General features: G+C 40.0%; 2 protein-coding genes across 2 annotated transcripts; one reads left to right on the top strand and one right to left on the bottom strand.

Annotated features, from left to right (window-relative positions):
- Positions 1-553: 553 nt before the first annotated feature.
- srfbp1 (serum response factor binding protein 1) lies at positions 554-2,754 on the bottom strand. The gene is made up of 3 exons (XM_079571261.1): positions 2,624-2,754; positions 1,942-2,361; positions 554-1,796 (listed from the first exon to the last, which is right to left on the bottom strand). The coding sequence occupies exons 2-3, from the start codon at positions 2,350-2,352 to the stop codon at positions 591-593; spliced, it is 1,617 nt and encodes a 538-aa protein (XP_079427387.1). The 5' UTR covers positions 2,353-2,361; positions 2,624-2,754; the 3' UTR covers positions 554-590.
- Positions 2,755-2,800: 46 nt separating this feature from the next.
- On the top strand, positions 2,801-10,490 carry maco1a (macoilin 1a). The gene is made up of 11 exons (XM_079571250.1): positions 2,801-3,025; positions 3,842-3,983; positions 4,099-4,225; positions 4,319-4,442; positions 4,562-4,740; positions 5,588-6,128; positions 6,298-6,456; positions 7,526-7,708; positions 8,168-8,288; positions 8,531-8,705; positions 9,046-10,490. The coding sequence occupies exons 1-11, from the start codon at positions 2,946-2,948 to the stop codon at positions 9,246-9,248; spliced, it is 2,034 nt and encodes a 677-aa protein (XP_079427376.1). The 5' UTR covers positions 2,801-2,945; the 3' UTR covers positions 9,249-10,490.
- The last annotated feature ends 1,164 nt before the right edge of the window (positions 10,491-11,654 follow it).

Raw genomic sequence — 11,654 nt, 5'->3', positions numbered from 1 at the left:
GTTAAGAAAGGAGCCGAAGTTAAAAGATTAATACGCGACGTAGCCAATGTTCGAGGCGTTAAAAGATTCCCAAAAGGATGAAATGTTTGGATCTCCTGTCCTCATCAGAATATGATAAGGCATTTCTTTACAGTGAACGAGAAACTTCGAGAACATTACCTTGTCGGAGTGTTTGCTACACACCGCTGCTGCAGAACTAGATGGTGCCCCAGTTTCTAAAGTCGCTTGCCAAAGCTGGCCGACCGCTGTTGTTGGAAACCTATGAAATTGCACGTCCTTATTATTAACACTATTGTTTCTACATCCAGGGGCAACGCAAACGAGTAACTTAGCAGGCTCCTGTGTATCATTTAGAGGCGCGTTATTCTCCATTGCAGTTAGCATTATCCACGCGTAAACTGTTAGCAATGCTAATGCTACAAACTCATGTGACATCACTAATCACGTGTTACACCACGCCCCCACACCAAGCTTGTAAACATCATTCATTCACATTTTTTATTATACTTTCTTCTTTCAGAGAAAACCACTATTACAAAGAAGACACAAATAAAAGGTTACATTTTCACGATAAATTATAAAATATTTCATTAATCATCAAATTTGATCTTTTTCCCTTGGAATGCAAGTATTTGTCCCTGCTGCTCCTTTCTTTTCTTACTAGCTTCCCAAGATGGATGCAGTTGTTGTGCGGGTGCTTGATGAGAAAACATACTTCTTCCTCTTGCTTCATATTCTTTAACACGTTCCCGTCCTCTTACATTTTTCTGTTCTTTTCCATAGGTTTTATTGCCAGGAAGAGGCTTGTTGTACTTTGAATCTGAATCTTTTTGCATTCCTTTTGACTGTTTTTGGAACTTGGACCGCTTACTTAAGTCTATATTCCTATCACTAGCATCATCTTTATTTCTGTATTGGCCCCCAAATTTCCGGTCACCTTTGCCAGCACCTTTTCCAGTCTTTGCTCTGGCAAGGGAGGTACAAAAAACTGAATTTAGAGAAGTGACTTTGGATTTCAACCTGGACTCAAGCTCTTCAAGTTCTCTCTGAACTTTGTCAGTTTGTACAGGATTGTTTGAGCTCTCTTCAAGAGTCTTCTTAACCTTCTCTTCCACTGCGTTTTTTGTTTTATTTTTCTTGAATTTGCTCACTTTTCCCACAAAGAAGTCATCGTCACTCTCTTCTGACTCTCCTGAAGACTGCTTATGGAAACGCTCTTCTGTACTGTCATCAAAATATTGTTTTTCCTCAGCATCTGATAAATCTAGATCGCTCTCTGCCTCCATGTCTGACTTGAGAGGTACTTCTGACAATTTGGGAGCAATTTTCTTTTCCTCAGGTTTGTTTTGCGGTTTCGATTTCTCAACATGTTTTACTGGACTTATTTTCTTATTTCTATTACCAGTTTTGGGTGTTTCTTGCTCTTGACCTTTCTGCACTACTTTTACTTTAACAATACTTAAAGAGCTATCAAGGGATGCCTCCACAAAGTCTGTTTCACAGTCTTTCATTATGTTTGATCTCGCAGTTTTGTCCTCTGCTTCATTTGACTCTTTTGCTGTATCAGTCTGTGGTCGCTGCTTTTTGGTCTTCTCAACTTTTTTCTTTCCACTAGACTTTTCGTCATTTGAACGGTCTTCTTTGAACGCTTTCACAGCAGCTTTGATGCCGTCAATCTTCTTGCTGAACTGCGGGTGAGTGGCAATGCGTGCAATTGCCCGATCAGAAATCGACGATTCGGGGTCTTTACACACTTGTTCAAAGTTAAGATTTTTCTGCAATGCCGTCTTGGTGACCTAAAAGAAAAGGAAAAAAAAAGGTTGGGCCATGAGAAACAACTTATCACAAAGTTGATATTTTGACATTTTTTCTCATTTGTTGTTGCATTTCTTCTGAAATTGTTTGCAAAAACTTGACATTTTGGTCATCAAGGCTGCCTACCTTGTCTGGCACAAGGGCCTTGATCGCATGAATCTCTTCCAGCAGTCTAGCAACCCTCCGCTGATTCCTCTCAATATCAGCATCTTTCCCTTTCTTTTTCTTCAGGGCACTAATATGCCGTGTCAGCTTTCTAATGATCAGAGCTCGGACCCTCTTGACCTCCTTTCTCATCTTCACCACCTCATTGTTAAGGTTAAGAACATTGTCCTGTTTCTGCTGTACAGTCTGTGAAGATTCACATGGTTCTTCTACAGTGTGTGGAGCTTCTTGAAGTTCACTGATGGCGTCTTGTTCTTTAACCTCGTCAGCTACTGCACTGTCCGTTATAACTTCAGTATTTTCAGCAATTTCATCAACTGCACCTTCCTCTTCTTTTGCCAACTGTGTATTTTCCTCAGGAGGGAGCTCCATAATTATCACCTGGTGAAGACATACAAACTTAATGTCAGCAACGTAATTACAAAATGACTTCATCCATGTTACATATAAATAATAAAATATATCTAAATGTATGCACACGTATATCACTAAAAACAAAGCAAAAGTTCTCTCAGGCTAAAGTAGTTGGCTACAGAGACAGCCCCAGCAAACGTGGTTGAGTAAATATAGTGTGTGTTGAACCTCCATGCGAGCACACAGACTTTACAGATGTGAATCTTGTATAACATTATTATCAACTAACCTCTAGCCGAAACAAATGTTCTTAATCGGAGCAGTCAACGTGGTTTTAGGAGCAAAAATTACAATCGCCTTGTTTTACACGGGGCGGCCATGATGCTTACATCTTCAGCGTGCTCGGCGTGCTGACGTCAGACGCACGCCTGGACGTGTGTCGTGAATGGGGGAGGGCCTCCAGCGGACTGTTTTTATTTATTTCTTTGTTTCATGTGCATAAAACATCAACAATGGTGGATAATTGAACAAGTGTGTATAGCAGAATGAACGAATGACGCTCTCTGTCACAGTAGCCGGACCTATATCACCACTGAATCAGCAAGGGGAGGATGAAGCGGCGCAATGCGGACTGCAGCAAACTCCGACGGCCGATAAAACGGAACCGAATCACCGAGGGTATATATAGCAGGTACAAAAGGGGCTGGAGAGGCGTTATTGTATAACAATGGCGCCTCTCTGAATCTGACAAGCCAGGCTTCGCTCTCTCTGGTACATTCATATTTCTGCCTGCTGTATTTTATGGCTTTGATAGAGCTAAAGCATGTAATAATATTGTTTAAAAGAAAGGCCTAGTGTAAGTGGCAGCTTATGCGCGATTTCCCCCCTTTTGCTAGCCAATTAATTTGACATATGCAGGTTTAGTAAATCATATCATTGCAAATGTAATTGCAAGTATTTTAATTTGCAACAATGCTTTTCTCTCGATACCCGAACGTTGTACGTGCAGCTTGTGGGAGAAATATGTGTTTAAATGACAGCATCAGTGACAGCGGAGCTCGTTTTGTTGTCTGGCATGACACTGACAACGGGGCTCTAAGGTCTCAGTGCTGCTTTGTTTGGAATGGCATTGGTCAAAGATTTACCATCGATGCAGAAAATTAAGTAAACGCGTGGGATTAATGCACTTAGTGAAAAAAAACTAAGGCAATATTACGGATTGAGTGAGTTGATAAACATGCAAAACCAGATGTGCTTCGTGTGTGCATGCATGTCCAGACATGTTCCCTACACCCCTATACCCTCTTTGTGTGCATGCCTCCCGCTCCCTACCTATAGTGCACTTAGTGGTACTTAAAGGTGCTGTGCTGTCAGTGTTTTAATCGTTATTTCATTATGCATGCTCTTTGTGTCTCTATTTGTATTGTATTAATTGTGTCTCAAGTATTAATTGTGTCTCAAGACTCTCCGTGCCGATATATACTAATTTATTTTATGTCTTTTTCAGTACCTTCCTGTATTTGAAGTTCCTGGTAGTCTGGGTGCTTGTTCTGCTGGCCGACTTTGTGCTGGAGTTCAGATTTGAATACCTGTGGCCTTTCTGGCTATTTATCAGAAGTGTCTACGACTCCTTCAGATACCAGGGGCTGGTAAGAAAGAAAAGATGCTGTTTCTAACACTAAATTTAGTACCAACTATTGAGATACAGATCTACACATGAGAAGCTGTGAATAACTTGTCCTCTTTCTTGATTCATGTTTGCAGGCATTCTCTGTCTTCTTTGTATGCGTGGCGTTTACGTCAGACATAATCTGCCTCCTCTTCATCCCCGTCCAATGGTTGTTTTTTGCTGCCAGCACCTACGTATGGGTCCAGTATGTCTGGCACACAGGTTTGTCCATCTACATTAGGTTCACCTTATTAATTTGATACTTCTTTTGATTTAATAATATTGTTTCTTTTCTTTTTTTTTTGTCTTTCAAAGAGAGGGGAGTCTGTTTACCTACTGTGTCCCTTTGGATCTTGTTTGTGTACATTGAGGCTGCTATTCGTTTTAAAGATCTAAAGAACTTTCATGTAGACCTATGTCGGCCTTTTGCAGCTCACTGGTAGGTTCATATTGCTAATATTTTGAAATGCATGTTAATAACTGTGTTTCTTTTTAAAGCATTAGTATGATTGTAAGTGAGATGCGGGTGAAACTGACGCTTTGTTTGGATTTTCGCAGCATTGGCTATCCAGTCGTGACTCTTGGCTTTGGTTTCAAGAGCTATGTAAGCTACAAGATGCGATTGAGGAAACAGAAGGAAGTGCAGAAGGAGAATGAGTTCTATATGCAGCTCCTACAGCAGGCCTTACCGCCAGAGCAGCAGATGCTACAGAGACAGGAGAGAGAGGCAGAGGAAGGTACTGTATATCACTCACGCCTGTTGTATTTATGACCAAGAGGTTCTGATCAGCACGTACATCTGATTTATATGTGAAGTTGTTGTGTCTTACTTCACCCCTACCTTGAATGTGGTATGTGGCTGTCTGACTGTAGATTTACTGCTCCATCCCCCCCAAAAATGCCTGATACTATGTATTAACAAGTGCAAATGGGGTAATGCACTTTGTATAGGTGGTATATAGCATAGAAATACCGTATTTTCCGGACTATAAGTTGCTCCATAGAATCAGAAGTGTCTACAGGTGAAACTTGGAAAATTACAATATCATTAAAAGTGCATTCTTTTCTGTTATTCAACTCAAACTGTGAAACTAATATATGATAGACTCACTACATGCAAAGTGGGACATGTATAGCCTTTATTTGTTATAATTTTGATTATTATGGCTCAGCTTGTAAAAAACCCAAATTAATTTTTTTACATTTTTGAAAATGGACTGTAAGCCATAATCATCAACATTCTAGCAAACAAAGGCTTGACATATGTCACTGTGCATGTCATGAGTTTATATCATATATTGGTTTCACATTTTAAGTTAAATTAACTTTTGAACGATATTCTAATCTTCCGAGTTTCATCTGTAAGTCGCACCAGCCAAAAAATACAACAACAAAAAAACTATGGTACAGAACATAAGTAACTGTACTTCCTGGACTAGTTTTAACACACTATGCTTCATACATATGCCCAAGTGATATTATTTTAAAGTACTCTTACTTGGGTATAACATATGGTTACTCTGTCATGTGGCTATACTAGATATATGCAATAAAGCTCTAACCAATTTGCCTGGTGTTTTTCAGCGGCTATAAGCAAAGGAATTTCAGAAGTAGAGCCCGCCGTCATATCGCAAAACGGAGGGCCTCCTGGAAAGAAAAGCACTTCAGCCCCATTACCCGAACTGGAATATAAAGAAAAAGAAAGGAAGGACAGTGCAAAAGAGAGCAAGAAACAGAACACAGTGGGTATCAATAACAACAGTATTATCCACACATTGGACTCCAAACTACAGGAGGCAGAGTACATTGAAAATTATGTTGGGTCGAAAAGACTGAACAACGACCTAGCTGGAGAAAACACACTTGCCGATAACGCAACCACACACTCTAAAGAGGACATGGGGGGCACGGGCAAGAACTACAAAAATGCCAGTGGAGGCGGCGGGGGTGCAATTTCCAACTCCCCTCCTCGAAATCACACTTCTTCGAACGGGAGCGTGCCACAAGGAGGACCCGTGGCCAATAAAAACGAGAAGAAGCAGAAGGGGGCGGGGAAAAGCCAAAAGGATCCAGTGGAGAATTGTATCCCCAACAACCAACTGGGCAAGCCGGACGCCTTAGTACGGTGAGAGAGATGCGTCAATATCATATAAATTATAGACCGTGAGGTTAGCTTTAATACCGGGTGATATGGCATAAATATTGTTCTTTTCTTTATGCTGACTTCAATGTTCAAAAAAAAGTATCTTGCAAAAAGAAGACATTGCATTTCTGTTTTGTCCTCATTCTTTTAGGCTGGAGCAGGATGTGAAGCGGCTGAAAGCAGATCTGCAGGCCAACAGACAGCTGGAGTCGGAGTTGCGAAGTCAACTGTCCACGCTGAGCAGCCAGGACCGCAGCCTCCGCTCGGAACTGAGCCAGTTACGCCAGGACAATGAGCTCCTGCAGAACAAGTGCGTGCAAAAAAAAAGGGTTTGATACATTATAAGCACACACGTGTTTAGTGGAACATTGACAAACATGTAAAGCCAGTGTTTTTGCATGTAAAGTTCTCATCATGAGCCCACAAGATGCCTAAAATATCACGATTTATGATCAAGTTGATTGAACCTGACAACACATCCGTTTCTCTTCCCACTCACTTCAATACTAGCTCTGGGTCAGGAGGTAAAAGTCTTTTTGAAACATTCAAATAATAAGTGTTGTGCACGACTCTTTGAGGCGACTCAAATAGTCTCCTGAAATTTTCTAAATGAACTTGAAAATATGGCAAAATGCTTTAAAACATAATTAACCTTTTAACCCCCACCTGAATCGAGCACATTTTCTCTAGTCTGACTCAACAAAAAAGTGGCAAAATTGTGACGAAAACACCTAAAGAAGCAACAAAAGGAGCAGTACGAAAATGGTAAAATGAGATGAAAACAAACATGAAAAAAGTGACAACAACATGAGGAAAAAGATGATTTTAGATCAGTTTTGTAGGTCTTTGCTTTCAAATGAGGCACGAGCCTAGAGGCTGTGAGCTCCAGTCAAAAAAACTTCTAGATTTGGGTAAAGCTGAACTAGAGAAAATGCGCTCGGTTAAGGCGAGTGGTAAGAGGTTAAACTTGAAATTTCAGATAAAATATTTTTTCTTCTTTCCAAAAGTCTTTAATAGATAGATAATTTACTTCAAGTCCCAGTGGGTCTCGATGTGGGTAGTCACTTGTCAGTGTGTTACATACACATGCACATAGTAGAAAGGAAACTCTCACCTCAGAGCAAGAAGTCCCTGGGTTTGATTCCTGAGACAGGTGTAGCCTTCCTGTCGGACTTTTTTCCTAAAGGTGAAAAGTTTTTTTTTACAACACAAGACTTTTACATGGAATTATATAATTGGATAACAACACACTTTGAATGTAGGATTTGAAACACTGTCTGTGTTTAAACTCTAAATATCATCCAGTACGGTTTTTGTATTTGGAAAGACAGCAGGCTTTGGATGAGGCTGCACATTAATATTGACTTCTCTCGTGTCAGGCTCCACAGTGCTGTCCAGGCCAAGCAGAAGGACAAGCAGACCATGTCCCAGTTGGAGAAAAGGCTGAAGACAGAGCAAGAGGCCCGCGCCCTGGCAGAGAAACAGCTGGCTGAGGAGAGGAAGAGAAAGAAGATGGAGGAGGCCACTGCAGCGCGGGCTGTGGCTTTGGCTGCTGCTACAAGGTATTTCACAAGAACTTACTTTGGCCTGCCAATAATTAACATTGATTACAATCAAATTATTGTTCAATGTGTAAAACGTTAACAGCATTTTTTCCTAGATTTGCTTTGTCTGGCATTTTTCATGTAGCTACCTGAAATGTGCACTTTCCTGAAACATTTTAGCTCAAATATATACACTGCTATCAAATATTATAGCACCTAGCACGCTATTTCTACTTTGTTTTATAAGTATTCTATTTCTGTATTGTTATAATTGAAAAATGGTTTTAACATTTAAAAGTTCATTCATTATTGAAGATCCTCAAACTAGTGTAAAAAATGTTCTTACACTCAATATTTTATATGTCATTTTTCAAAAACTGATTATACAACAGCTATATTTGAGGTCTTCTCTTGTATTTTGTTTCTACAATCTGTAAACTTTATTTTTAAATTAAACTGTGTTTCTGTGTCTAACAGGGTGGAGTCTAATGATAGTCTCCGTGGACGTATCAGAGATTTGGAGACGGAGTGCAAGAAGCTCAGCATAGACACTAAAGTAAAAGAGGAGCAGATTCGTGATCTGGAGGGCAAATGTCAGGTACGCCAAGTTGCATCCACTTGGTCCATGACAGTGTTTCTCATGTGATAAAAAACTGATTGCGATTGTAGTTTCTAAAAGTTGAGGAGTCCCTATGATAATATGTCAAATGATTTGCAACGGTTAATTCTGTTAACACCTTGTTGTAAGATCTGGATGTTGTTTTGTTATGAAGAGCCTACAAAAGTTGCTTCATGGATTGTGCCCTGTGTCTACTCATTAACTCATCTGTTGCTGCACAGGAGCTGCGGAAGTATAAGGAGAATGAGAAGGACACAGAGGTGTTGATGTCTGCTCTGTCAGCCATGCAAGAGAAGACCCAGCACCTGGAGAACAGCCTGAGTGCAGAAACCAGGATCAAGCTGGATCTCTTCTCTGCACTGGGGGACGCTAAACGGCAGCTCGAGATAGCACAAGGTAAACTATTGCAAGAAAAAGGAATGATGGCTCAACTTTGGTAAAAAAAAAATTGTACAGAAGGAAGTTGCCAGAAAAAACAAACCATCAGTTCAATTCATTTGGATTTTAAATGTACCACATGTGAATAGGTGGGAAATCCGTGGAGGGAAATATTCTGTGCATTAATCATATTTTTGTCAATAAACCATACACTCGTTTAAATGGCATTTATCTGTTGTTCTTCTCATAAACCAGATTAGTGAAAGCCATCTCTGTTTGTTTTATTAAAATTCAGGCATTGATACAACAACAGCATTCACATAAAAATGCATACACGTTTCCCCCTCTCTATTTTTAGGCCAGATCCACCAGAGGGAGCAGGAGATCGCCGAGCTGAAGCAGAAGATCGCCGAGGTGATGGCCGTGATGCCCAGCCTGTCGTACTCGGCAGATGGCAGCAGCCTCAGCCCGGTCACCCCTCACTACTCCTCCAAGTTCATGGACAATACTCCCTCCTCGCTGGACCCCAACGCCTCAGTCTACCAGCCGCTCAAAAAGTGACTCTGAGACACACAGTCAGTCACACAAGCTGGCTGTTAACTTTATTTTGGTACAACGTCTGAATTGGGTACTTTTGTGTTTACAAGTTTCTATATTACATGCATACATAAGTGGCACACATGACATGACCCTTCCTCAGTGTTGGTTTAAGGACTGGAAAGTCATTTTTGAGTTTTGGGACTGTGCCATTACAGTGTTGTGTGGAAGTCAGAGAAGGGACTATCTCTTGTTTAAAGGTTTGCGAAAGAGCCTTTTCTGCCTTTTGTTTGTCTTTTAGATTTACTGTCACTGCACAGTTTGCAATAGAAATACATAATATAAAGCTTGTGAAATCAGTTATTCATATATAGAAAAATAATGTAAAAAAGGATATCATTCTAATCAGGAGAAATCAAAGGTAATCGGTAAAAAGAGGCAAAACACAAACCCTGGCCCTCCTTTAACTGTATCCATGTACCGGTACAATAAAGCAGAGACATGGTAGTGAGTTGTGAACAGAACATCACATAAGAGTACACAGATAACAGATGATTAAATTGTGTAAAGTTAAAACAAGATAACAGGACTTACCTTTTGTTGACAGATGCCAATGACTAGATGGCATCTGTCAATGATAGACGGCTGTATTTTAACGCAAACTGCTCCCATTGCAAACCGTGTGGTGATATCTACAGTTTAATATATATTTTTGTTTCAATTGTGAATGTTTTGATTTCATATCAGTTAGCTGTACAGTAATGCCCCTTGGGAGTTACATGAATGTACTGTACCTGTTCATGTTCGATATCACCATTGACAAAACCAGTGATTGTTTTTTTTTTGTTGCTTTTGTAACACCTTGATTTGGTCGTTTTAATGGGCATTTCCAGAATATCCTCTTAAGGACATATCCAATAATAGTGGTCTGTACGTGCATATCATACATTTGGTATCCCAAGCTTGCTGAAACTGGCAAATCGATTGACATTTTTGTCCTAAAAATCGCTCGATTGGACCTGGCACTGCCAAAACTGCCACGTTACAGTTCATCTCGTCGCTGCAGACATCTCTCCTCTCTCTCCTCTCCTGGACCAAATTAGAAGCTGTTAGGCCGTAGTGACCATTGGATTTGATGATGTCACTCCGCTACGGCTCCTTGCAGATGAATAGTGCCTTCTGATTTCTCTTTTTAAGACAGTGAAGCCACATCCTGGGAATTCAAAAGCGTCAATCCTCTCAATATTTAACCCCGTTTTGTACGACACACTATAAACAGATATCCGAAAACAATTCAGTACAAAGGCAAAAATAATTAAATGTTGACTCATGTATCAGACATATAAGATTGTTTCACAGTGAGAAGGTGTGACTTTATTCTAGCTTCAGACACATCGCTGGATAAGGTTTGTGTGATTTTTACAGAGAGACAGTCTCGGTACGACAAACGCCAACAAAACTGATTGTCTATTTCTCCTTTTCCCAAAAGCTGGGATAGTAGTTTACAATGTACATTACTGACGAATGTTTTCTTTGTTTTCTTTATTTCTTTTTTAGTTCTAAAGTGCCAAGTGTTGATGTTTAACTTTTTTTTTTCTTTTTCCACCTATACCTTTTATCAATGTAGCTAGCATAATGTTTGCAATGGAGTGCTGTTACTTTCGTCATTTTGAACTACTTTGGATGGTGTTGTGTTAAGGTTCTGGGCTGATCATGGTTAGGCAGCAGGTGTTAGGTTGTTTGTGTTCGCACTTTTATTTATTTGTTCTAGACATTTACTTCTTGCGTGGCACCTCTTTGGTATCTTCGGGCATTGGATTCGGTTGATCTCCTCATGTTTTTGTTTTGTTTTTTGTTTTTTCTTAAGGAATCTGTGAATGTTGTGGCGGGAACGGTCACCCCTGAACCGTTCAAACATGTTGTGCTGTCATTTTTTGCCTTCCTGGAAAAGTAGTTTGTGGATCGCTCTGACGTTGTGTATTCAGTATTTGAGTTGTTTCTACCCGTTTTTATTAGAAGGAAAAGAAAGTTTAAAAAAAAGAAAAAAACTGTGCATTGTTTATCATTGTTCCACTTTGTTTATTCTGTTTATTCAAAGTGATGGTGACTGGGTCTCTATTCACTTTCACCACATATTAAAGAAAGTTTTGCTGGTGGCAAGACAAACCTCCCAGTCCGTATCGGTTGTTGTATGACTCACTGCTAGAACAAAGTATAGTATTGCTTTTTGTTTGATTTGTACAGGGGAACAATAACTAGTAACTGTAACTTTGTACTTTATTTTTCTGAAAATGATCAGATTATACTAGTAATAATAACTAAGTGAATCAGAAGCAATACACTCACCTTGCGACTACTTGCGTTAGGCTACTATCAAGCCCACTTCTACTGCTTTTAATGCAAAAAAATACCCCTCCCACTTAAAGCTGC

Source organism: Gobius niger, assembly GCF_951799975.1.
Source record: "Gobius niger genome assembly, chromosome: 14".
In the NCBI taxonomy this organism is placed as follows: domain Eukaryota; kingdom Metazoa; phylum Chordata; class Actinopteri; order Gobiiformes; family Gobiidae; genus Gobius; species Gobius niger.
The sequence above is the reverse complement of the archived record's forward strand: the minus strand, read 5'-3'. Positions and strand labels throughout refer to the sequence as shown.